The sequence below is a fragment of the Bufo bufo genome, chromosome 1, assembly GCF_905171765.1.
Source record: "Bufo bufo chromosome 1, aBufBuf1.1, whole genome shotgun sequence".
Classification (NCBI taxonomy): domain Eukaryota; kingdom Metazoa; phylum Chordata; class Amphibia; order Anura; family Bufonidae; genus Bufo; species Bufo bufo.
In genome coordinates this window covers 191,404,934-191,432,392 of record NC_053389.1, presented here as the reverse complement: position 1 = coordinate 191,432,392, position 27,459 = coordinate 191,404,934, and the positions used below count along the sequence as shown (strand labels likewise).

The 27,459-nt window shown below is 44.8% G+C and overlaps 1 protein-coding gene across 1 annotated transcript in view; it reads left to right on the top strand.

Annotated features, from left to right (window-relative positions):
* Window positions 1–27,459, top strand: part of FUZ (fuzzy planar cell polarity protein) — a 144,266-nt gene that overhangs the window by 97,996 nt on the left and 18,811 nt on the right. Inside the window, exons 8-9 of the mRNA XM_040433813.1 lie at window positions 10,790–10,896; window positions 24,580–24,659. Of these exons, the coding sequence (XP_040289747.1) occupies window positions 10,790–10,896; window positions 24,580–24,659 (187 nt within the window). The remainder of the gene's footprint in view (window positions 1–10,789; window positions 10,897–24,579; window positions 24,660–27,459) is intronic.

Below are 27,459 nucleotides of genomic sequence, written 5' to 3'. Positions count from 1 at the left end.
CACACAATTAAAGTCCCCATTTACTAGAGTAAGGCAATCTGGGCTTTGTTCCATAAACAATAGTAAACTGTTAAAGGGGTTGGCCACCATACGCATAAAAAAATAAATAAAATGGCCCCAGACAATAACTAAAGCCAAGTGTATTAGTATAATGACAGATATACTGTGTATGTATCATTTTTCTAATGTGTTCAGCATAGTATGCTCCCATTGATGAGAGGCTGAGTGGGCGGAGCAGCTTCAAAGTAAAAGTAAAAATCCCAGCATGCATCACAGCCAGCATCTTCAGCGGAGCGGTCACATGACATCCCTGCCCAAACAAAACAAATCTTGTTTTTTTTGTAACACCATTTTCTGAAAGCTATACTTTTTTTTTCTGCCAATCATCTTGTGTACAGGGTCAATTTTTGCGGGAAGAGTTGATGTTTTTATTGGTACCATTTTTGGGTACATATGATTTTTGGATCATTCAATATTACTCTTTATGGGTCAAGGTGACCAAAAAAATTGGTTGTTTTGACACAGTTTTTATTTTATTGTTTTACGCCATTCACCTGAGGGGCTAGACCATGTGATATTTTTATAGAGCAGGTCGTTACAAATGCACGTTTTTTTTTTACAAAAAAAACCCCGCTTCACTGGCTATCTTAATAGAAGGTGTCTGCAGTGACTTCTGACATCTGTGCAATACCGTCTGTGTATCAGGGGCATAGATAAGAAGAATATCAGTGAAAACAATATATTTTTGTCCCAGAATCTGACCACATTTTTGCTGTCAGCTGTTTAACCCATTAATCTCAGTGCTCTGCATTAGAATACCGTCTGTGCACTTCAGGGCCATATATTTGGAAAAAGTGAAAATCAATATATATACAAATTTCACTGAATCTGCACATGCTGCTGCCAGTGCACCAAAAAAAATAAAGTTATAAAACCTTACCCAGCTTCATGTCCAAGTTAGCTAGGCGGCGCACGACAACACTGTCCAAGTCAGACTAGTGCGAACAGTTGGTCGGTTGTCTTGCTGACGATAATGCTTCCAGTCAGCTAAGCACCACCCTCTCTTCCACCAGGTCCAGTCTCTGTAGCCAAGAGTCTGGTCAGCCAACTCCTTGCTCAGATCATCGTTCCTCCCACCATGGAGAGGCCTGCCAAACGAGTGATCCCACACTCGGATATCCTCAGGAGCTCTTTTCAGCTCCACTATTAGATTTGGCCCTCGTGGCCAGCATGCTTGAAGAGGGACCTGAGATATTGTGCCCTGATTCCCAACCTCTTGAGCCTTCACAGTCTCAAGAAGATGACGGTGGTGAACGTCAATCAATAGTTCACGAGGTGGATGACGATGGGATACAGTTGTCAAGACAGGAGGATAATCAGAGTCAGGAAGTGGAAGAGGAGGTGTTGGACGATGAGGTCATTGACCCAACATAGGAAGGTGAAAAGCCGAGCGAGGACAGCAGTACAGAGGGGGAGGGATCCGCAGCACCACAACAGGCTGGAAGAGGCAGTGGGGTTGCAAAAGGGAGAAGTCGGCCCACACCAAACAGGCCCGCAACCGTTAAACCGATCACCCCCATGCGTAAATCAACCTTAGCAAGGGGTAGGTGTTCCGCAGTATGGCGCTTTTTTGAGGAAAGTGCAGAGGACAAAAGAGTGGTAGTTTGCAAACTGTGCGGTACCAAAATGAGCCGAGGCATGAACACTAGCAACCTCACCACCACCAGCATGATCCGCCACATGGCATCCAAACACCCTACTAAGTGGGCCGAACGCCTGGGTCCACGGGTCACACCACTGCCTCCTCTTCCCCTGTGTTACGTGCTGTCCAATCCCCTGTCCAAGACGCAGGCCCGGATGCCTCTCGCCCTGCACCTGGACCTTCGAATGAACCAGCAGCAACAAGATCCACTTCCCTGTCCCAGTGCAGCGTCCAAATGTCCATACCACTGTCATTTGAACGCAAGTGCAAATACCCGCCCACCCACCGGCCATAACACTTAATTGCCAACTTTCAAAATTACTGGCCCTTGAAATGTTGCCATATAGGCTTGTGGACACTGAGGCTTTCCGCAGCCTGATGTCGGCCGCAGTCCCTCGGTACGCAGTCCCCAGCCGCCACTATTTTTCACGGTGTGCCGTGCCCGCCTTACACCAGCATGTGTCCCAGAACATCACCCGTGCCCTGACCAACGCAGTTACTGGGAAGGTCCACTTAACCACGGACACATGGACAAGTACTGGTGGCCAGGGACGCTACATTTCCCTGACCGCACACTGGGTGAATGTGGTGGAGGCCGGGAGTGAGTCGTACTGGCACAGGTGCTACCCACGCCCATGATTGCGGGCCCTACGTCCATCAGGGTCTCCGCAAGCAGCTATGTTACTGGCTCTATCCCCCACTTCTCCTCTTCTGCCTCATCCTCCTCCACTTCCACCTCCAGCAGCAGTCAGCAATCAGTCGGTAGCTGGAAGCAGTGTAGCACTGCTGTGGGGAGGCGTCAGCAGACCGTGCTGAAGCTGATCTGCTTAGGGAACAAACAGCACACCACCACAGAGCTTTGGCAGGGTATAAGTGACCAGACTCAACCTACAACCAGGCATGGTTGTGTCTGGCATCCAGACATGTTCCCCCTGCTGTTCCTGATCGATTTCAGAGGTGTTTCCATCACTTTCAGACCTTTTTCTATGAACCAGGCACCCTCCCCTCATTCGAGCAGGGGGTGCCTGGTCGCCTCCCATTGACTTCCATTATACTCGGGTGCTTGGCCGAGCGCACGAATATCGCGATGTGTTCGGACCGAACACACGAACACTTTGGTGCTCGCTCATCACTAAACGATACCTAATATGTCTACTTTAAAAATATATATATATTGTTTTACACAATGAAATCATTTTTAAAATTTTTTTCATGTTTTAGTGTATCCTTTTTCTCAAAGACTTTTTTTTATTTTTGGGGCGATTGTCTTATGTAGGGGTTCATTTTTTGTAGGATGAGATGATGGTTTTATTGGTACTATTTTGGGGTACATACTGTATGACTTTTTGATAACTTTATATTACGCTTTTTGTTAGGCAAGGTAACCAAAAATGGCTGTTCTGGCACAGTTTTTATTTTTTGTTTTTTTACAGTGTTGACATCTGACAGGGTAGATCATGTGCTATTTTTATAGAGCAGGTTGTTACGGACTTGATGATATCAAATATGTCTACTTTGTTTCAGTTTTACATAATAAAGCATTTATTTATTTTTTTAAATCATGTTTTTGTGTCTCCACTCTCTGAAGGATATTTTTTCTATTTTTCTGCCGATCGTCTTGTGCAGGGGCTCATTTTTTGCGGGAAGAGTTGACGTTTTCATTAGTCCCAATTTTGGGTACATAATATTTTTTGATCATTCAATTTTACACTTTATTGGGCAAATAGACCAATAAAATTGGTTGTTTTGACACACTATCTTTTTTACGGCATTTACCTTTTGGCGGAAGAGTGTGTGTGAAGATATGCGTATTGTGTGGCCTGTAATTGTACTATGTAATTTGTCTATTGGGTAATTTTCGTGGGTTTATTGTCTGGAGATAGTTAAGTTATACAGTGTCTGGACTAATTGTCTCCAGGCAAACAAAGGGAGAGACCAAACTGTAAAGCATGTACTATTGGTTGTTTCTTGCCTCCCCCTGGGAAGGCCCCCCCCCTTGCAGGGGGTACAGTATAAATACAAGTTCGGTTCAATAAAAAGAGTCTTTTTACACCCTTCATCACGTTTCGGCTGATGTTTGGGTACCTGTGATGTGTGTGGGAGTGATACCGCTGAGATTGCTGGCGGTTATACCTTGGGAATCTACCGAACAAGCAACCGAACGGAGGGCTATACTCACCGCACGCTTTTCCGTTCGGGTAAACCAGACGAACCAGACGCTACTACTACGGGGTTCGTTACAGTGTGTGATATTTTTTTTAAACTGTAGATTTTTATTAGCACATTACGTGCACATTTTTTAATAATACAGAAATAAAGAAGAAAAACAAAGTGATACAGCATAGTTTCTACAGAGTCCACGGTGGACCATTGAGATGTAAAAAAGGCACAGAAACGGCACATACAGCAGTAAAAATACCATGACTATGTCTAATAATGTATCACAAAAAACTCAGGACACGGGATAAGACAACTGACAGAATACAAAGGGAAAGAGTCGGATGGGGGAAAGTAAGAACAGGAATGATGGAGGGGGGGGGGTCCTTAGGGAGATGTCGAGTAGGTATCCCATGGAAGCCAGATCGCTTGGAACTGTTCCACAGTGTTGTTAAGGAACGCTGTGAGATAGTCCATGGACCTGAAGTCACGGACCCTGGCGAGTAGCGTGGACTTGGTGGGAAGGGTAGTCTGTTTCCAGGATTTAGTGATCAAGGTTTTAGCTGCGGTATATAGGGAGAGGAACAGTCTAGAAGAACACTTGCTCAGCCCCGGAGGTGGCAAGTTGAATAGGTAGACCTTTGGGTCCAGCGGTATAGGGGATCCGAAAAGGGAGTGAGCCACATCTTTTACCTCTTCCCAAAATGGGGTAATGCTAGGGCATGTCTAGAAAATGTGGTACAAGGAGCCTACATTGTTAAAGCACCGCCAGCAGACAGACGGAACAGTGGGGTTTGTACAATGTAGGAGAGCAGGATTATGATACCAGTTGTGGCAATGTGAACATTGAGGTGTTGTTTCCCCAGGTTCCAGTCTGGGACTTGAGGCATGCTCATGTCCAGGGATCCTATTTAATCCTTCTACTGGATCTTGGGTGTGGCTCACTCTGGAGAGTCTGTGTGCAGCAGAGGCCTGGGAAGGCTCTGTCTGTGTGGTCTCAGCTGGGCAAGGCTGAGGGACCACGAGGCTAGGAGATAGCCTGGAGTTGGGGGGACTACTGAGCCCCAATCCCCCACAAGAAACAGTGAACTAGAGACAGTGGGCATACTGTGCTCTGTACAGCCAGGAGGCTGTGGGACATTGGCTGACAAAGCCGCACGAGTTCACAGGGTGGGAACTGTGACCTAGGTGAGTCAGGAAACTCTGTGTTAGGCAACCTGCACACGACCGTTGTGTGCACCCGTGGCCGTTGTGCCGTTTTAATTATTTTTTTCGCGGACCCATTGACTTTCAATGGGTCCGTGGAAAAATCGGAAAATGCACCGTTTTGCAGCCGCATCCGTGATCCGTGTTTCCTGTCTGTCAAAAAAATAGGACCTGTCCTATTTTTTTGACGGACAACGGTTCACGGACCCTTTCAAGTCAATGGGTCCGTGAAAGAACACGGATGCACACAAGATTGGCATCCGCGTCTGTGATCCGTGGCGGTAGAGTACTTTCATACAGACGGATGCGAATATCCGTCTGCATAAAAGCTTTTTCAGAGCTGAGTTTTCACTTCGTGAAAACTCAGAACCGACAGTATATTCTAACACAGAGGCGTTCCCAAAGTGATGGGGACGCTTCTAGTTAGAATATACCATGAACTGTGTACATGACTGCCCCCTGCTGCCTGGCAGCACCCGATCTCTTACAGGGGTCTGTGATCCGCACAATTAACCCCTCAGGTGCTGCACCTGAGGGGTTAATTGTGCATATCATAGCCCCCTATAAGAGATCAGGGGCTGCCAGGCAGGAGGGGGCAGACCCCACTCCCTCCCTCTATTGTATTATCATTGGTGGCCAGTGTGCGCCCCCCCCCCCCCCCGCGCCCCCCCTCTATTGTATTAATATCATTGGTGGCCAGTGTGCCCCCCCCCCCCCCCCCGGGCCCCCCCTCTATTGTTTTAATATCATTGGCGGCCTCCCTCCCCCCCACCCCCGATTATTGGTGGCAGCGGAGAGTTCCGATCGGAGTCCCAGTTTAATCGCTGGGGCTCCGATCGGTAACCATGGCAACCAGGACACTACTGTAGTCCTGGTTGCCATGGTTACTTAGCAATATTAGAAGCATCATACTTACCTGCTGCGCTGTCTGTGAACGGCCGGGAGCTCCTCCTACTGGTAAGTGACAGACCATTAAGCAATGCACCGCACAGACCTGTCACTTACCAGTAGGAGGAGCTCCCGGCCGGTCACAGACAGCGCAGCAGGTAAGCATGATGCTTCTAATATTGCTAAGTAACCATGGCAACCAGGACTACAGTAGTGTCCTGGTTGCCATGGTTACCGATCGGAGCCCCAGCGATTAAACTGGGACTCTGATCGGAACTCTCCGCTGCCACCAATGATCGGGGGGATGGGGGGAGAGGGGAGGCCTAACACAGGGGACCAATGATATTAAAACAATAGAGGGGGGGGCCGGGGGGGGGGGGGGGCGCACACTGGCCACCAATGATATTAAAACAATAGAGGGGGGGCGCACACTGGCCACCAATGATAATACAATAGAGGGAGGGAGGGGGGGCCGGGGGACCCCGCACACTGGCCACCAATGATAATACAATAGAGGGAGGGAGGGGGGCCGCACACTGGCCACCAATGATATTCAAACTGGGGAGGGAGGGGGGTCTGCCCCCTGCTGCCTGGCAGCCCCTGATCTCTTACAGGGGGCTATGATAAGCACAATTAACCCATTCAGGTGCGGCACCTGAGGGGTTAATTGTGCTGATCACAGCCCCCTGTAAGAGATCAGCAGGGGGCAGTCATGTACACAGTTCGTAGGATATTCTAACTTGAAGCGTCCCCATCACCATGGGAACGCCTCTGTGCGGACAAGAATAGGCATATTCTAATAGTGCCGGCAATGTGCGGTCCGCACATTACCGCTGTCCGTGTTTTGCAGATCCGTGGATCCGCAAAACACGTTACGGACGTGTGAATGGACCCTAAGTGAACCAAAAGCAGTACTCACATAATGACGAACCTAGAGATAGTGGAGTCTCTCAGTTGTCGGTACTTTCGATTGCTCCTGGAGCTGCGCAAAGGATTTAAGTGTCAAAGTAGCAGCATGTACAATGTCCACTAAGAAGAAGAGACCCAATGATGACCAGACCTGGACTATAGAGGTGGTTAAGCTGTAGGGGATAGCTGGATTGTAAAGGAAGAAGATCATGGAGGGGTGCTGGGAAGCCAAGGCATATCGGCTGTGGCAGGTGTCCCATATGTGCTTGGTAAAGGCCATGGGCCCCAGAAGGAGTGTGGGGGCAACAGTCTGTTGCCATAGTAGTGTGTTCGGATGAATCGGAGCAAGCCAGAACTTTTCAACTTCCACCCATTTGTCGTATGCCTGTTGGGACGCCCAATATGTGATGACACGTAGATGAGAAGCCCAGTAATAGGGCATGATATTGGGGACCGATAGGCCTCCTCTGTCCGTGGCCGCAAACATGACCTTGCAGGGGATGCGGTGGCATTTACCTTGCCATATGAAATTGAAAATGGCCTGTTGGAGGAGGCGTAGTTCTGACATAGGAATCCGTACTAGGAGGGTCTCAAAGTAGTAGAGAAATTTTGGGAGAAGAGACATCTTGACTGCTGCTATGCGGCCTAACAGAGATATGCACAGGGGTTTCCATTTAGCGAGAACAGACTTATACTCTCTCGAAAGAGGGGAAGTTACTGGAATAGAGTGTGATATTTTTAAAGATCAAGTCGTTACAGACGCAGCGATTCCTAATTTGTCTTTCTTTATTTTATTTTGGCTTTACACAATAAAAGCATTTTAGAAAAAAATACATGTTTTTGTGTCTCCATTTTCTGAAGGCCATATTTTTTTTCATTTTTTTTGGGCGATTGTCTCATCTTTTTCGGGATGAGGTGACGGTTTGATTGGTACTATGTTTGGGTACATACGATATTTTTGATCACTTTTAATACCTTTTTTGGGAAGTGAGGTGGGAAAAATTTCAATTCCATCATAGTTTCTCTTTTTTTTATGGCGTTCACCGTGCGGGGAAAGTAACGTGATCCTTTTATAGATCAGGTCATTACAGACGCCATGATACCAAACATGTGTAGTATATTTATTTTTTTATTTTATTTTTATCAATTATAAATGTGTGGCTATAAGAAGAAATTAGATTTATTTTTTTTCAGAAGGTTCTGAATAGAAGGGAATGGGGCTGCGTGAAACGTCACCCGCAACGCCCATTTGAACCCAGCCTAAGCCGTCATTAGAATCGTATGATTGACTAGTCTGTACGGACTAGCCAATCAGAGCGATCTCCAGGGGGCAGACTGGACATGCGCTGCTCTTAGCAGATTAGGAAAAGCAGCGCATGTGCAGTTACAATAAAGGCATGGACGAGCTTTCTCTAAAGCTCCTCTGTCACGTGCAACCATGGATGAACTGGCTGCACGGCAGAGCGGGGCTCAGGGGGCGTGGCTTACTATAAAAAGATTAGCAGACAGATTTTTTAAATAAAGTTTATTTGGAAACTCATTTTTACCCTGCCTCCAAGAATGTTGGGTAAAGTACTTGTATAGTGGCCAACCCCTTTTAAGTACATGAAAGGAAAAAGGGGGAGGAATATAAATAAAGGCTAAAATACACAATACGTCAACAAGTTTCCCATATGAAAAAAGCAAATCTCCTCTGCTTATCAATGGAGGATGCCTCGCAGGCTCATGGAGCTAATGGAGTTCAAGAAAAAAAACACACCTTCCAAAGAGACGCATCGCAACCCACCCAAAAAGACACAGAAAAAAAAAAACACTCGCCCACCTCTCCCCCCCATGATCTGCCACTGTCAAGAAGCAGATCTCTCTCCATAGACCAACCCTCCCCCTATTCTGGTCCTGCCCCCACCAAAGTTATTAAGGGCTCGTTCACACGAATGTGTGCTGCCCGTTGCTGTATTGCGGACCGCATTTGCGGATCCGCAATACACAGGCACCGTTCAGTGTGCATTCCGCATCACGGATGCGGACCCATTCACTTCATTAGGTCCGCAAATCCTGAGATGCAGAACGGAAGCACGAAACTGAACACTACGGAAGCACTACAGAGTGCTTCCTGAGGTTCCGTTCCGTGCCTCTGCACCGCAAAAAGATAGAACATGCTCTATTTTTTTGCGGAACGGAGGGATTTGCGGTCCATGGCACGGGCTTCATACGTTCGTGTGAACGAGCCCTAAGTGCTCGTTCACACGACCGTATGTCTTTTTCAGTGTTTTGCGGGCTGTTTTTTCTGGATCCGTCTTTCTTTTTCAGTAGTGTTTCCGATTCCGTTCCGTTTTTCCATATGGCATATACAGTATACAGTAATTACATAGAAAAAATTGGGCTGGGCATAAAGTTTTCAATAGATGGTTCCGCAAAAACGGAATGGATATGGAAGACCTATGGAGTACATTCCGTATGTGTTCAGTTTTTTTTTGTGGACCCATTGACTTGAATGGAGCCACGGAACGTGATTTGCGGGCAATAATAGGACATGTTCTATCTTTGAACGGAACGTAAAAACTGAGATACGGAAACAATGCATACGGAGTACATTCCGTTTTTTTTTTTTTGCAGAACCATTGAAATGAATGGTTCCGTATACGGACCGTAAACGGAACTCAAAATGGCCCGTATACGGAACGCAAAAAACGTTTGTGTGAATGAGCCCCATAATTGTGAAAAAGTCCTCCCACCAAGCCATGCACATTAGGCTACATTTACACGACTGTATGTGTTTTGCGGTCTGCAAATTGCGGATCCGCAAAAAAAAACAATGACCGTATGGCATAATTTTTCGCGGATCCACTGTAACAATGCCTATCCGTGTCCGCAAAACGGACAAGAATAGGACATGTTCTATTTTTTTTGCGGGGCTACGGAACCGACATACGGATGCGGATAGCACACGGTGTGCTGTCCGCATTTTTTGCGGACCCATTGAAATGAACGGACATGGAAACAAAATACGTTCGTGTGCATGTAGCCTTAGGCTACATGCACACGACCGTATGTGTTTTGCGTCCGCAAATTGCAGATCTGCAAAAAAAAAGGATGACGTCCGTATGTCATCCGTTTTTTTGGCGGATCAATTGTAACACTGCCTATCCTTGTCCGCAAAACGGGGCTACGGAACGGACATACTGATGCGGACCCATTGAAATGAATGGGTCCGCATCCTATCCGCAAAATAAAATGGAATGGACGTGGAAACAAAATACGTTCGTGTGCATGTAGACTTAGATGAACATGTGCAGAATGTACTGATTTTGGTGGGACTGACCAACCATCTAACGTGTTTTGAGAGCAGCAGATGTCTTTGGAAAAGAGTGATCAGACATGTTGTCTTTCAACATCCCCATCCTTTGTTTTCATGGGAGATTAACCGGAGGTGTCTGACAGGGGCTTATCCCCATCTCCAAACTGAGAACATAAGCCAAGTGTGCATGTTTATGGGGTAGTTGGGAGTTTTTTTTCAAATCCTTGACAATCCTTTTATGCATACTCATAAATCATTTGCCAGCGGACAACTCCTCTAATTACCGTATGTTTTTTATAATTATTTGTCCTTTTTACCCCTCGTAGTGTGAAGACATTTAAAAAAATAGAACCTTCTTCAGTTTTTGGGAGTTTAGCAGTTGTGAATAGAGTAAGAGATAGTGGTAACTAGCGTAGAAACATAGAAGTAGAATGGCGGCAGAAGAAGACCACATTGTCCATCTAGTCTGCCCTTACAGTATTTCCTTTTTTATTGTTCTTGTAGGATAGATATAGCAGTTCTGTGTTTTTGCTGCTCCTCTTTATGGAGAAAGGTAAAATCGGTGAATGGTGTTTAAACACTGTACCTGTATGGCCATGGCCTAACGCTCTGTTTACCTTGCTGTGTAGCTGGTGGAGAGGTTTTGGAAACCAGTTGTGGATCCACTGAAAGCCTGCTTAAGAGTCCAGCTAAGATCATTTCCATCCTCCGCCCCTATTCATCATGGGATTCTGGGGTAAGTGCCTTTTGGTAAACCATGATTTTCATCTGCGTGCAGTCATCCTTTCTTCTTGCTACTTCTGTCAACTGTAAAGTCAAAAATAGTGAAGTGTTTTTGGTGATAACCATGTAGAACTAACTGCTTTATCCAGTTTAGAACCGCGCCTCGTTCAACTATTTTGACATGGCAGACTTTTTTCCGAATGTACACTGTATTTATGTAGGTGCATGTTTTTTACACCTGAATTTGGAGCAAAAACTGTCTAATTTCTACTCCACTCCACGGCTGGTGTACTTTTCTTCTTTCATTTTGAATGGTGAAGCGCGACTTTTCTTTTCAGTAAAAGTCGCCCTTTTAGGGAGAAGGGGGACTTTTCACAGCTCATTTGCCCCTTTTTTCATGTACATACTAATTAGACCAGAATAAGTAAGGGCTCATGCACACCAACATATTTTTTTTGTCCGTTTCCTGCTTTTTCTTTTTTTTGGGTGGATCGTATGTGGAACCATTCACTTCAATAGGGCCGCAAAAAAAGTGTGCATTCCGTGTCTTTATTTCTGCATGGCCATTCCGCAAAAAAAAAAAAAAATAGAACATGACCTATTATTGTCCGTATTACAGACAAGGATCGGACTGTTCGATTAGGGGCTGGCCATTCCGTTCTGCAAAATACGGAATGCACGCCAAACGCAGCCGGTATCCGTAATTTGCGGACCTCAAAACAACAACAGTCATGTGCATGAGCCCTAAATATGAACCTGTTTACCTGAAAAAGAACCACCAGAGGTCAGACTAATAGCATTACGACTGGTCTAATTCAATAAATACTAGGCATAAGACCGACAGACAAATCAAATACACCTGTCTAATTAGACGCCTAAAAACAGGCAAGCTTGATAAATGTGCTCCAATGAGCCTTTTTCACTCGATAGCACAAAATGCCATTACATTTTTAATTCCATTATAGTCATTTTTACAACGTATGGTATATTTTTGCATTTTTGTCATGGTTGGATGGGGTTTGGGCTACCACATAGGTTCTTTGTTTCTTTTATTTTCCTGTGTCTGGGGCTGACATATTAGTTGCGGAGATGTATCCAGGCTCCTGACATGGACTGTAGAGGTCGTCAAAATTGACGATTTCGACCAAAACAAATGTTTGTTGCTTGAAATTTAACAACAAGCGATCAATTTAGCCAACCGATGACACTGGTCAGTTCTGATGATATCGTAGCAGGGTCGGCTCCCTCACCACAATACACATCACCGGTGTCGGGCTGCTCTGCCGACATGTCATTATCATGCGCAGTGTGCTGGACGTCTAGCTGTAATGAGGGCGCCAGCCCTGCTGCGATATCATCAGAACTGAACAAGTGGGGTGAGGGCGCTTTACTTGAAAGGTCCTATTAGTGACTGGGTTACAAGCTTGTCTGGTAATTATAATACGCTCTACACAGACCACATAGATGTAATACAATTAAAGAAAAATCTTTTGTTAGGCCCCTTTCACACGGGCGTTGCGGGAAAATGTGCGGGTGCGTTGCGGGAACACCCGCGATTTTTCCGCGCGAGTGCAAAACATTGTAATGCGTTTTGCACTCGCGTGAGAAAAATCGCGCATGTTTGGTACCCAGACCCGAACTTCTTCACAGAAGTTCGGGCTTGGGATCGGTGTTCTGTAACATGGTTTTAAGGGAAAATAATAGCATTCTAAATACAGAATGCAAAGTAAAATAGCGCTGGAGGGGTTAAAAAAAATGTAAAAATTTTTTAACTGCCCTTAGTCCACTTGATAGTGCAGCCGGCATCTCCTTCTGTATTCTTTCTTCAGGACCTGGGTAAAGGACCTGTGGTGACATCACTCCGGTCATCACATGATCCATCACATGATCTTTTACCATGGTGATGAATCATGTGATGGACCATGTGACGTCACCACAGGTCCTTTACCCAGGTCCTGAAGGAAAGAATACAGAAGGAGATGCCGGCTGCGCTGTCAAGTGGACTAAGGTGAGTTAAAAAAAAATTTAAAAAAATTTAACCCCTCCAGCGCTATTTTACTTTGCATTCTGTATTCAGAATGCTATTATTTTCCCTTATAACCATTTTATAAGGGGAAATAATAATGATAGGGTCTCCATCCCGATCGTCTCCTAGCAACCGTGCGTGAAAATCGCACCGCATCCGCACTTGCTTGCGGATGCTTGCGATTTTCACGCAACCCCATTCACTTCTATGGGGCCTGTGTTGCGTGAAAAACAGAATATAGAGCATGCTGCGATTTTCACGCAACGCACAAGTGATGCGTGAAAATCACCGCTCATGTGAACAGCCCCATAGAAATTAATGGGTCGGTATTCAGTTCAACTCACGCATCGCATCCGCGCGGAATACTTGCCCGTGTGAAAGGGGCCTTAGTCTCCAGATAACCCCTTTGATGTGGCACTAAGGGCTCATGCACACGACAGTATTTTGCGTTCAGTATACTGGCTGTTTTTTGAGTTCAGTATGCGGTACATATACTGAACCATTCATTTCAATGGTTCAGCAAAAAAACTGAAGTGTCTCCGTGTGCATTCCGTTTCAGTATTTCCGTACCGTGAAAAGATAGAACATGTCCTATTCTTGTCTGCAAATCACGGTGCTTGGCTCCATTCAAGTCAATGGGTCCGCAAAAAAAAATGCATCCGTATGTCTTCCGTATCCGTTCCGTTTTTGCTGAACCATCTATTGAAAATGTTATGCCCAGCCCAATTTTTTCTATGTAATTACTGTATACTGTATATGGCATACGGAGAAATGGAACGGAAAAAACGGAAACACAACGGAAACAAAAAACGGAACAACGGATCCGTAAAAAACTCCACCACCTATTTTGCGGCAAATCCATGCTGAGCTTGCAGCAAAATCCACATGTTGCATGCTAATTTTACAGCGGAATATCCAGCGTTGAAACAAAAAACCCCTTAAAAATACAAATACTTTATTGGTATGCGTTAAAAGGATCCCATAAGGGTCCACTAGATAATTACTAGTAGGTGTACACACAAGAAAAAATTGACCAATAGCCACATCCAGAAAAGAAAAATATATACCTGGGGTATGGGAAGTTATATCCCTAAATCTACCCCTATCCTATAAACCTCAGCCCAGGGAAGGCTCCTGATGGTGGAGGCCCCCTGTCCGCGTACCTATACTGCTACCCCTAACTGTACCCTAAAGGGGTGTCGCAGAGATGGCAGACAGTTCAAACCAGGTATGAGATATGGATATTAAATTACCAGCTATAAAGGTGGACTGGATGGGAAAAGAAACAAAAAAGAGACACAGAACATAGTACAGACAGACACAAAAATACACTTAATCAGGGATGACGATGTAGTCATACACCTCTGTCACCTCGACGCGTTTCACCCACGTAGATACTGTGGGATCATCAGGAGGTGTAGTTATATAGTGAATCTATACAATATTAGTGACTCAATGAATACCGGTACAAAACCGGGTCACACAGGAACAGTGCTCCAAGATATATGCCGGCTGGAATGTCAGTTCGCAAGCACGCACACTGGAGATCAACGCTCTACGCATATATAGATAAATCAAAAGTGGGGATAAATTTGAGAATACTTATGCCTGATTCAGACTCCATCCAGTACAGACAATATCATCCACGTCCTGTATCAGGCAAAAGACAATCATAAACCGCAATGAGTGTCGATATCCAGACATCTAGATGTATATACAATTACTAATGATTGCAGACTTACGGTTCTGTGGATGGGGTGGACCCAGTTAGTCAGTTCTCTGTCAGTCCCCTGTCATGATTATTCAACAGAACCCAAACTGTGAATAAGGTATATCATCAGATATAGGCAATGATACAGCCTCTGATCAGTTAAGAAAGATGCTATACTCACATGTTGGAGTCTCCCCCTATGTTCTATATCCCCCTGGTAGGCGATTCACATATAAGTGTGCAGGCTGTATTTAAATAGACCGCCGCATTCTGCCGCTGATGAGATGATTGCCTTCCACCTAGATCCAATATCCTGCCGTTGGAACGCATATGCGTTCCAACAACCGGAAGTCCCGCATCCTTAAGGCAGGGCTAAGTGCTGAGAACGGGCGCCGCCCCCTACAGATACTGGAACGCAAATGCGTTCCAGGAAGCGACTTCCCAGGTGCAGGGCTGAATGGTTAGGTCAGTACCGCCCCTTCCAGGTGCTGGAACGCAAATGCGTTCCAAGGAGCGACTTCCAAGGGGCAGGGTCCTATGAGGTAAGCCAGCGCCGCCCTTCCCGATATTGTAACGCGAACGCGCCCCAAAGGGCGACATCCAGCCTCCCTCAGATCAATCAAGGTGCAGTACACTCCATATAGTGTTCTCCTCCATTACAGCCATCCACATCATTACTGCCATATAGAGGAGGGCAGAGTGGAGCAATAGCTATGCACTTATACAGTGCCTTACAGTAACAGCAGCAGAATGCATATATAATTAAGATGTTCTCATAATGCGGGTATCATCAAAACATACATGCCGGCATATTTCACAAATAATTTTAATGTATACATCCTAGAAGAGAGTAGCCAAGATACATGGTTACCTCAGGACAGTGATCAGATGATCAATCACTAGAGTCCAATTTGATAAAACATTATATTCCATGCTTTACGCATGTGGTCTAATCTTCAGTACATTCCCAAGGTCACTGAAGACTGGGCTTATAGAGACGGAATAGGGATATCACGAACAAAGTAGCATTTCATAGGAATTTCATAAAAAGCAACTGAATGTCAGCCTTTCATTGATACCAATGGGTGCTTGGGATCGAAATCGGTGTATCCACACACATTCTTTCTGCAGGATTTTATTGTCCCAGTTCCCACCTCTGGGTGACGGTGGTACGAGCTCCAAAATGGAGAATTTTAGACAAAGAGGGTCCCCCCCATGCACATCATTTATGTGAGAGGCTACAGGAGTAACTTTTTTATTGATGACATCATTGGCATGCTCACAGATTCTTCTGCGTAGTTCCCTTATCGTCTTCCCTATATAGTCTTTAGGGCAAGGACATTGGCAGATGTATATGGCCCCTTTACTACGGCAGCTGCAGAAGTCCCTGATCTCAAAGACCTGGCAGACCGATTATTTCAGGGGTCGACTCACTCAGTCAAAACAGTGGCATTTATATCGATCGTGTCCTGAGTCAGTTCGTCGTGTCCCTACCTGCGTATACTAGGGACACGATGGACTTTCTCAATAAAATTGATTCCATCAATCTGGACCCGGGATGTCTCCTTGCGAGCATTGACGTGGAGTCCCTTTATAGTTCCATACCGCATGATAAAGGGCTCCATGCTGTTGAATATTTTTTGGCAACCAGGGGGACATTCTGTAGGGAACACAGTGCCTTCGTACTCAGGCTTCTAAAATTCGTCTTGACCCATAATTATTTTTTATTTAATGGGCGGTTCTTCCACCAGCTCAGGGGGACGGCAATGGGGAGCCCTTGTGCCCCCTCTTATGCCAACCTCTTCCTGGGCTGGTGGGAGGACACCCATATCTTTCCAGACCAGAACACGTGGTGGACAGACAAAATCGTTGTCTGGACACGGTACATCGACGACGTGTTTCTGGTCTGGAGAGGTGGGTCGGTTGAGTTCGGCAGGTTCATCACTGAGATTAATGAAAATAATGTGGGCCTTCGGTTTACATCCGAGATTGATCCAAAAACAATTGCCTTTTTGGATGTGCGTGTCACGATTGAGGGTGACAGGCTCACTGCCAACATGTACAGGAAGACGACCGCCACCAATTCTCTCCTGCACTGGGATAGCCACCACCCGGCTCCCCTCAAACGAGGGATACCAAGGGGGCAATATCTCCGTGCACGGAGGAACTGCTCAGATAACCATGCATTTTTTGAGGAAGCTAGGAAATTACAATCAAGGTTCAAAGAGAGAGGTTATCCGCAGACATCCCTTAACCTGGCCTTTAAGCATGCAGTGGCACAGGATCGTACTACATTACTGGTCCCGAAACCGAGAAATACGGACAGAGTGCAATCACCTCGCATTGTCTCTACGTATGATTCGGCCAATCGGGAGGTTATGAGGATACTGAATAGGTACTGGCCCATTTTGCGGATGGACCAGGACCTATCGGGTATCCTAACGGAAAAACCAAGTGTCTGCTACAGACGGGGCAAAAGCCTCAAAGACCGTTTGGTCCATAGCCATCACACTTCCCCCATTAGGGAGGGCACTTGGTTGGACCGTAAACCCCGAGGCATGTTTAAATGCGGATCCTGTAAAGCATGCAAATATGTCTCTACGGCTAAAACTATAACATGCACAGCCACTGGCCAGGTCTTTGAGATCAGGGACTTCTGCAGCTGCCGTAGTAAAGGGGCCATATACATCTGCCAATGTCCTTGCCCTAAAGACTATATAGGGAAGACGATAAGGGAACTACGCAGAAGAATCTGTGAGCATGCCAATGATGTCATCAATAAAAAAGTTACTCCTGTAGCCTCTCACATAAATGATGTGCATGGGGGGGACCCTCTTTGTCTAAAATTCTCCATTTTGGAGCTCGTACCACCGTCACCCAGAGGTGGGAACTGGGACAATAAAATCCTGCAGAAAGAATGTGTGTGGATACACCGATTTCGATCCCAAGCACCCATTGGTATCAATGAAAGGCTGACATTCAGTTGCTTTTTATGAAATTCCTATGAAATGCTACTTTGTTCGTGATATCCCTATTCCGTCTCTATAAGCCCAGTCTTCAGTGACCTTGGGAATGTACTGAAGATTAGACCACATGCGTAAAGCATGGAATATAATGTTTTATCAAATTGGACTCTAGTGATTGATCATCTGATCACTGTCCTGAGGTAACCATGTATCTTGGCTACTCTCTTCTAGGATGTATACATTAAAATTATTTGTGAAATATGCCGGCATGTATGTTTTGATGATACCCGCATTATGAGAACATCTTAATTATATATGCATTCTGCTGCTGTTACTGTAAGGCACTGTATAAGTGCATAGCTATTGCTCCACTCTGCCCTCCTCTATATGGCAGTAATGATGTGGATGGCTGTAATGGAGGAGAACATTATATGGAGTGTACTGCACCTTGATTGATCTGAGGGAGGCTGGATGTCGCCCTTTGGGGCGCGTTCGCGTTACAATATCGGGAAGGGCGGCGCTGGCTTACCTCATAGGACCCTGCCCCTTGGAAGTCGCTCCTTGGAACGCATTTGCGTTCCAGCACCTGGAAGGGGCGGTACTGACCTAACCATTCAGCCCTGCACCTGGGAAGTCCAGTATCTGTAGGGGGCGGCGCCCGTTCTCAGCACTTAGCCCTTCCAGTATCTGTAGGGGGCGGCGCCCGTTCTCAGCACTTAGCCCTGCCTTAAGGATGCGGGACTTCCGGTTGTTGGAACGCATATGCGTTCCAACGGCAGGATATTGGATCTAGGTGGAAGGCAATCATCTCATCAGCGGCAGAATGCGGCGGTCTATTTAAATACAGCCTGCACACTTATATGTGAATCGCCTACCAGGGGGATATAGAACATAGGGGGAGACTCCAACATGTGAGTATAGCATCTTTCTTAACTGATCAGAGGCTGTATCATTGCCTATATCTGATGATATACCTTATTCACAGTTTGGGTTCTGTTGAATAATCATGACAGGGGACTGACAGAGAACTGACTAACTGGGTCCACCCCATCCACAGAACCGTAAGTCTGCAATCATTAGTAATTGTATATACATCTAGATGTCTGGATATCGACACTCATTGCGGTTTATGATTGTCTTTTGCCTGATACAGGACGTGGATGATATTGTCTGTACTGGATGGAGTCTGAATCAGGCATAAGTATTCTCAAATTTATCCCCACTTTTGATTTATCTATATATGCGTAGAGCGTTGATCTCCAGTGTGCGTGCTTGCGAACTGACATTCCAGCCGGCATATATCTTGGAGCACTGTTCCTGTGTGACCCGGTTTTGTACCGGTATTCATTGAGTCACTAATATTGTATAGATTCACTATATAACTACACCTCCTGATGATCCCACAGTATCTACGTGGGTGAAACGCGTCGAGGTGACAGAGGTGTATGACTACATCGTCATCCCTGATTAAGTGTATTTTTGTGTCTGTCTGTACTATGTTCTGTGTCTCTTTTTTGTTTCTTTTCCCATCCAGTCCACCTTTATAGCTGGTAATTTAATATCCATATCTCATACCTGGTTTGAACTGTCTGCCATCTCTGCGACACCCCTTTAGGGTACAGTTAGGGGTAGCAGTATAGGTACGCGGACAGGGGGCCTCCACCATCAGGAGCCTTCCCTGGGCTGAGGTTTATAGGATAGGGGTAGATTTAGGGATATAACTTCCCATACCCCAGGTATATATTTTTCTTTTCTGGATGTGGCTATTGGTCAATTTTTTCTTGTGTGTACACCTACTAGTAATTATCTAGTGGACCCTTATGGGATCCTTTTAACGCATACCAATAAAGTATTTGTATTTTTAAGGGGTTTTTTGTTTCAACGCTGGATATTCTGTTATATACCTACCCCCATTACATTAATGTCTATTGATTTTGCTGGATTTAACTAATTTTACAGCGGATTGACGGTACATTTCACCATTTGCATTTTAAAGGGTACAGTATAATCTGTTTTGAAAATCCTGCAGTACCATGTGGATGGGATTTTGTACTGTATTGCAAATGCAGTGCAGAATCGGCTACGCAGATCTTTAGAAAAGTTGCCACGTCTGGGCCCACTCTAAAGTGAAATGTTGACTCAATATGTATAGGGCGAAGATAATACATGGGGTTGTGCCTTTGTACCGGACTTCCGGCGTTTCACAGACTGGAAGTCCAGTGTGGTGAGAGCGCACGTGGAGCCTGGCGTGCGCTCCATTCACCGGATATACGGGGCGGCTGGCGCGTACATGCCCTATATATATGGAGAATATAGTACATGGGGTTGCGCATCTATATTGACATCAGCTCATGCACCAGCCAGGTCGCTACCTACATACCATCCACGGGACACGTGAGAGGTCTTTTGACCACAATGTTATACTTGATCTAGGAATACCTGGTTTGCTATAAATGGGAGGGTGGATACAGTTATGCACAGTATCTAAGAACCACATACAGTTGCAAGAAAAAGTATGTGAACCCTTTGGAATGATATGGATTTCTGCACAAATTGGTCATAAAATGTGATCTGATCTTCATCTAAGTCACAACAATAGACAATCACATTCTGCTTAAACTGATAACACACAAAGAATTAAATGTTACCATGTTTTTATTGAACACACCATGTAAACATTTACAGTGCAGGTGGAAAAAGTATGTGAACCCTTGGATTTAATAACTGGTTGAACCTCCTTTGGCAGCAATAACTTCAACCAAACATTCCATGTAGTTACAGATCAGACGTGCCCAACGGTCAGGAGTAATTCTTGACCATTCCTCTTTACAGAACTGTTTCAGTTCAGCAATATTCTTGGGATGTCTGGTGTGAATCGCTTTCTTGAGGTCATGCCACAGCATCTCAATCGGGTTGAGGTCAGGACTCTGAGTCACACCAGAAGGCTTATTTTCCTATGTTTAAAGGGACACTGACAGGCCCTATGAACATATTTAGCTATTCCTATGCTGTCATAGGTCTTATAATGTGTATGCCAGTCATATAATTGTACCCCCTGTCCGCATTTCAGACCATGTAAAATCAACTTTAGAATGAGATGTCAATCACTTGCCTTTGTGCCCATGGGGCAGTTTTTCTCGTGCATTTGTGCCCAGCCGCGCCCAAACTGCCTTTTCCTAGCGCCGCCCAGCTCATTATTATTCACTGCGCTGGGCGGCTTTTCCAGTCCCCCGATGCAGTTAGATCCCACGCATGCCCGATAGAAATGTATGGGCATCGGCCTCAATCGGACCTTCTGCGCGTGCGCTGAATAATTTACCCGGCACCATTACTAGCCGGAATTGTAGTGCGCCTGCGTCGCTTATTCTTCAAAGTTGCTGCCCTCTGTGTCTCCTGCTACGCCTGCGCCGACTCTCTCCTCACAGGCACTCGTATCCAGCGCTTCAGAGTGCTGCTGTCAGCGGAAATACTGTTTGCTAATGCGCCGGCGGTGCTAGGAAAAGGCAGTTTGGGCGTGGCTGGGCACAAATGCACGAGAAAACCCGCCGCTTGGGCACAAAGGCAAGTTATTGACATCTGATTATAAAGTTGATTTTACATGGTCTGAAATGCGGACAGGAGGTACAATTATATGACTGGCATACACATTATAAGACCTATGACAGCATGGGAATAGCTAAATATGTTTATAGGGCCTGTCATTGTCCCTTTAAGCCATTCTGTTGTTGATTTACTTCTATGCTTTGGGTTGTTGTCCTGTTGCAACACCCATCTTCTGTTGAGCTTCAGCTGGTGGACAGATGGCCTTAAGTTATCCTGCAAAATGTCTTGATAAACTTGGGAATTCATTTTTTCTTCGATGATAGCAATCCGTCCAGGCTCTGACTCAGTAAAGCAGCCCCAAACCATGATGCCCCCACCCCCATACTTCACAGTTGGGATGAGGTTTTGATGTTGGTGTGCTGTGCCTCTTTTTCTCTACACATAGTGTTGTGTGTTTCTTCCAAACAACTCAACTTTGGTTTTATCTGTCCACAGAATATTTTGCCAGTACTGCTGTGGAACATCCAGGTGCTCTTGGGCAAACTGTAAACGTGCAGCAATGGGTTTTTTTGGACAGCAGTGGCTTCCTCTGTGGTATCCTCCCATGAAATCCATTCTTGTTTAGTGTTTTACATATCGCAGATTCGCTAACAGGGATGTTAGCATATGCCAGAGACTTTTGTAAGTCTTTAGCTGACACTCTAGGATTCTTCTTCACCACATTGAGCAGTCTGCGCTGTGCTCTTGCAGTCATCTTTACAGGACAGCCACTCCTAGGGAGAGTAGCAGCAGTGCTGAACTTTCTCCATTTATAGACAATTTGTCTTACCGTGGACTGATGAACAGCAAGGCTTTTGGAGATACTTTTATAACCCTTTCCAGCTTTATGCAAGTCAACAATTCTTAATTGTAGGTCTTCTGGGAGCTCTTTTGTGCGAGGCATCATTCACATCAGGCAATGCTTCTTGTGAAAAGCAAACCCAGAACTGGTGTGTGTTTTTTATCGGGCAGGGCAGCTGTAACCAACACCTCCAATCTCATCTCATTGATTGGACTCCAGTTGGCTGACACCTTACTCCAATTAGCTCTTGGAGAGGTCATTAGTCTAGGGGTTCACATACTTTTTCCACCTGCACTGTGAATGTTTACATGGTGTGTTCAATAAAAACATGGTAACATTTAATTCTTTGTCTGTTATTAGTTTAAGCAGACTGTGATTGTCTATTGTTGTGACTTAGATGAAGATCAGATCACATTTTATGACCAATTTGTGCAGAAATCCATATCATTCCAAAGGGTTCACATACTTTTTCTTGCAACTGTATGTATAGCATCGCTTAGTGGTAGTAGTGCATCCATATCCCTGTCTAGCAATACCTGGATGATTTAGAACGTAAAATCCATGTGTATATAAATTGAGGGCCACTTTTGAGTGGTATGGCTCTTTGAATATATTGCATTAATATTCATTTTCAGTCATGGTCATACTTTATGAGTTGTATGTATTTATATCTAATTATCTGCAAACAATTGTGGAGTTTTGAGGCATTTAGAAATAATCATGTGGGCCTGAGATGTGGAGTAGTTTCAAGAATTACCTGTTACTTAATTGGTGCATTAATAATTGAGGGGACAGTCAGTCCTTAGTCTCTTGATCATGTTTTGATCATTGTCTTAGATGTATCATATGCTTTATATTTATTTAACCTCCGATATTTCTGAGCTACTATTACCCTGTTTTACTCCCCTGATGAACCAATATTTGGGGAAACGCTTTGGCAATGTTTTAGGGTAATGATAGGGTGAGATAGGGTAGTCACGAGACCACAGGCCACCCACCATCAGGGTGTTCCTGTGGGTTGAGGCAGTAGCTAGGGCCCTCATAGGGATAAAAAATTTTTCCCCAGGTGCTTCCCAATTCTTCATCTCCCCTTTTGTAATTTTTGAACTTTGATTGACATATCAGATGGTTTTTGTATCTTATTTTTGAAGGACCATGAAGTGTTTTTTTTAAAGAATTTATAAAAGTAGTAATAAAGGTTACGTTTTAATTCTTGCTTTCTGTGATTCTGTTTGATATTGCAGGAATTGACATACAATGAGATATATTCTTTTGTAGATTATCCACTAAATAGCGTGCAGAGAGCCTTATTATGTACAGTATGGCAGTAATACAATTCAGGATAATCCACGTTTTCAGCATATGTCTTTGTGCATGGAGATGCTACCTTTAGTCTGTGTTTGCATATGGCTCTATCAGATCACTTGTTTTATCAGCCATCTTTATTACATTAGTAGATGATTAAACCGAGCATGAACTTTATGCCCACCTACTACCAGATTGCTTCACATCTGTTCCTCATTGCCCTGTTAAATCTCTTGGCTGTTCTCCCATTTTGCTAGAACAATGAATCCTACAGTTTCAGTCTGGGTTTTAAACAAGATCTTGCCCTGGAAGTCTTATAGGTGCTGGGTATGGCTGAACCGTATGTTCGCCTGGATTTTCTAATGACCTCCTGATCCCCTTGGTGTGTCCATACCTAGTCTGGCACTGTCTGCACTTATTGGATAGGGTCAGAGCGTTACCCACTGTAATGCACAGTAGTCATTTTAATCATACATTTCCAGCAGGAATAATATAAGTGCTCCTCTTGGATGGAGATATTGGCATTTCTGACTGGATAACTTTACCATATACCTTCTGATTTTGATTAGTGGGGTGATCCCTGCAGTTTTCCAAATTATAGTGGTCTTGCATTATGTTAAAAGGCATGTTCATTTTCATTCCATTTTTTTTATTGTGCATCTAAAACGTAAAAAAATGAAGATGCATAAGTCTGCATAGGAGCTGTAAACCTAAAATGAGAGAAAAATTTTAATTAAATGGTTATTCTGGTAATTTGAAGTTATCCCCTCTCCACAGGATAGGGGCCAACTTTTAGATCGGTGGGGATCCCACCACTGGGACCTCCACCATTTAAGAAGGGGACCCTTCACCCCAGCAGAGCCCACAGAAATAATGGAGGAGCAGGGTGAGCATGCCATTAGAGCGGTGGAAGTCCCACCACTGGGATCCCCGCCTCTTATGAGAACTGGACACTATACCCATAGAGCCACCCCCAAAAAGGGGGAACATGTGCACTTCTGGTTCATTCATCTCCACGAGACAACGCTACAAACATGTATTTTTGTTTTAGATGCACTGTAGATAGGGGATAACTTCAAAATGACCAGAGTACCCCTTTAAGGCCATTTGCATAAAAATGCTTAATTTTTCATTTAGGTGAAAAAAAGCGGATGAGGCGGGAGGTAGAGTAACCTCCAAACAGGCTACAAGTTATACCAGATTACTGTTCTTGGGAACATATTTGGCTTTTGAGATTTCTCTCAAGATGATGTATGCTCTATATTATCATAACCATTGCCTAATGTATGTCCATCCTTTTATAGACTTTTGCTAGTGAACCGGGATCTGAATAAAACCTTGTACACTGTGCAGGTTCATCCCATGGAAGACATGCAGAGAACAGGTGAGCAGAATTTACAGGTGAATTTCCAGAGATCCGAACAAACACTTTCCATGATATGTCGTAGAGTGTTTCCTAAATCGTAAACCTTCACTTGTATTTGCGTGTATATCACAGACGGCCAGCTGTACTGAGTTCCCGATTCCTATTAAACTGACAGTATATAGCAGAAGGAGGTAGCTACTTTCCCATTCTGAGTATTTCTATGTTACCCAATTACGAATTACGATATGTTACCCAAGCCAAGGTTATATAGTGCTGCCTAACACAATAAGGGCTCATGCACACGGCCGTGTGCACCCCGCATCACATATGCGGACCCATTCTCTTGAATGGGTCCGCAAATCCGGAGATGTGGTTGCACGGATCGGAACCCCACGTTTCTGCCCGTGCCTCCGCACCACAAAAAAGTAGTGCATGCACTACTTTTTTGCGGTGCAGATCGCGGACCCCATTCAAGTAAATGGGTCCGCGATCCGCATTCGGCTGCCCCACGGTCGGTGCCCTACAAATTGCGGTCCGCAGCAGGGGCACGGACCCCATACGTTCGTGTGCATGCGCCCTAAAAAACATACCATTGTTACTATATCCATATTTCCTACAGAAAAGTCACTTTTCTTTGTATGCAAATGATGTCTCAAATGGTGCAATGTTTCTGCCAAAAATGAAGCCTGTCTAGATTAAGAGCCCCGTCCACTGCGAAGTTATGGTCACAGTGGGAAGGGAGGGACTGCCGAGGAGAACTGCGCGCCGCTGAGCGATGCGTGCCATGTTCTCTAACTGATTCTAGGATGTGCAGTAGCGCAGCCTAGTATTGGTAAATAGCAAGTCCCGCTATCCGATCTATTCATATCTAAAAGTATCTATTGGGTATCGATAGTTTGATACCCGATGCAACCCTACTCCCAGTAACCAAACACCCCCACCCCTTTCCCTTGCTATGAGATTGCAGGAGCTATTAGTTGCTATGGCAGCCCGGAAGACTTCTCAAAGTTCCCACGCCTGTCACAGTAAAGTTCCTAACAAGCCCGATACATATTTTTATGGTGGTCATTAATGGACCTTATTCTGGGCTGCCGCCTTTTTACGCTCTGCACGCGCCTCCTGTGCTGCAGAAAGCAGGAGCTTGGCTCTCATATGAGAGCTGGGCTCTTACTCTAGTGGCTCGGAACGGCTGAAACACCAGTCAATAGCGACTGTGACATCTAAGTGGTTAATAGGGAGGTGGCTCCCTCTTTCAGCCATCGCCAGCCCCCACCTGTATGGGAGAGATCAAACTATTGCAAGTCCTCCTATGGGACTAATTAGTGGGTAGAAAAAGAAACAAAGTTTTATTTATTTTTTAAATCTTCACGTTAAAAAAGACCCCCTTTTTTCCACTGAAAAAATGCTTTTTGATGGAAAAAAATTAAGAAAACTATCCTAAACCTATTAGTAAATCTGCATTTGTAAGGACATGAACTGTAAATGTAATTTATCCTGCAAGGTGAAGCCATAAAAAAAGCCTGAATTACTGTTTTTTGCATATCCTCCGACCAAAAAAATTAAAAGCTATCAAAAAGTCTTATATACCCTGAAATAATACAAGTCGGCCCCCAAAAATCAAGACCATATAATTTTATTTTTTTTTAAAGTATGACTTTTTTTTTTTTTAAGTGGTTTTGTTGTGTAAAAGTATTAAAACTTAAAAAGACTTTCCATTTTTTCTGTAGTTAACCAATGATAATATGTACTCCAAAATGATGCACTTAAAAACAAGTCTTCATGCATCTACATCGACAGAAACATATCTAACTCTTGGAATGCTCCGATTGGAAAATGAAAAACTTGCTTGGTCACTAAGGCCCCAAATGTATGCAGTGAAACTCTAGTCGCTTGGTTTGGAGTCTAAATTCTGCATTTATTATGGATAAAGCCCCTTAGGGAAAAGAGAATCCTCACTCCTATGTAGACTGAAGAGGGTTGGAAGACTTACAAGTGAGGTCACATCTCTCTAGCAGTCACCCCCATTCTCTTCCCTGTGCTGATGTCTATTATTTGGTGTCAGCAGTCTAATTTACTGCTTCCCCATACCAGTGCCGGCCTTATGTTACATGGCACCCTCTGCGGGAAGTCTATTTGGTGTACCCCCGCATACACCTCCACAGCCATTAAAGGGGTTATTCCATGATTAATATAAAACACGAAAATTAGACATCATAAAGTACATGAAAATCTCTTTCTAACAAAGCTAGAACCAGCCCTGTACCTCACATGGATCCAGAGATCTCCCCATTCATTGCTCTGTTAGATGTATATCAAGCTGACAGCTAAGGCTACTTTCACACTAGCGTTTCTATTTTCCGGTATCGAGATCCGTCATAGGGTCTCAATACCGGGGGAAAAAAAACTCTTCTGTTTTGTCCCCATTCATTGTCAATAGGGACAAAACTGCTCCAAAATGCATTCCGTTCCATTTGGTTGCGTACTCATACCGGAGAGCAAACCGCAGCATGCTGCAATTTTCTTTCCGTCATGGGATGCGGAGCAAGATGGATCCGTCATGACCCACAATGCAAGTCAATGGGGGACGGATCCGTTTTCTCTGACACAATAGAAAACGGATCCGTCCCCCATTGACTTTCAATAGTGTTCATGACTGATCCATCTTGCGCCGCATCCCATGACGGAAAGAAAATCGCAGCATGCGGATAATAGAACCGGATCCGTTCATAACGGATGCAGATGGTTGTATTATCAGTAACGGAAGCGTTTTTTCTGAACCCTGCCTGATCCAGCAAAAACGTTAGCGTGAAAGTAGCCT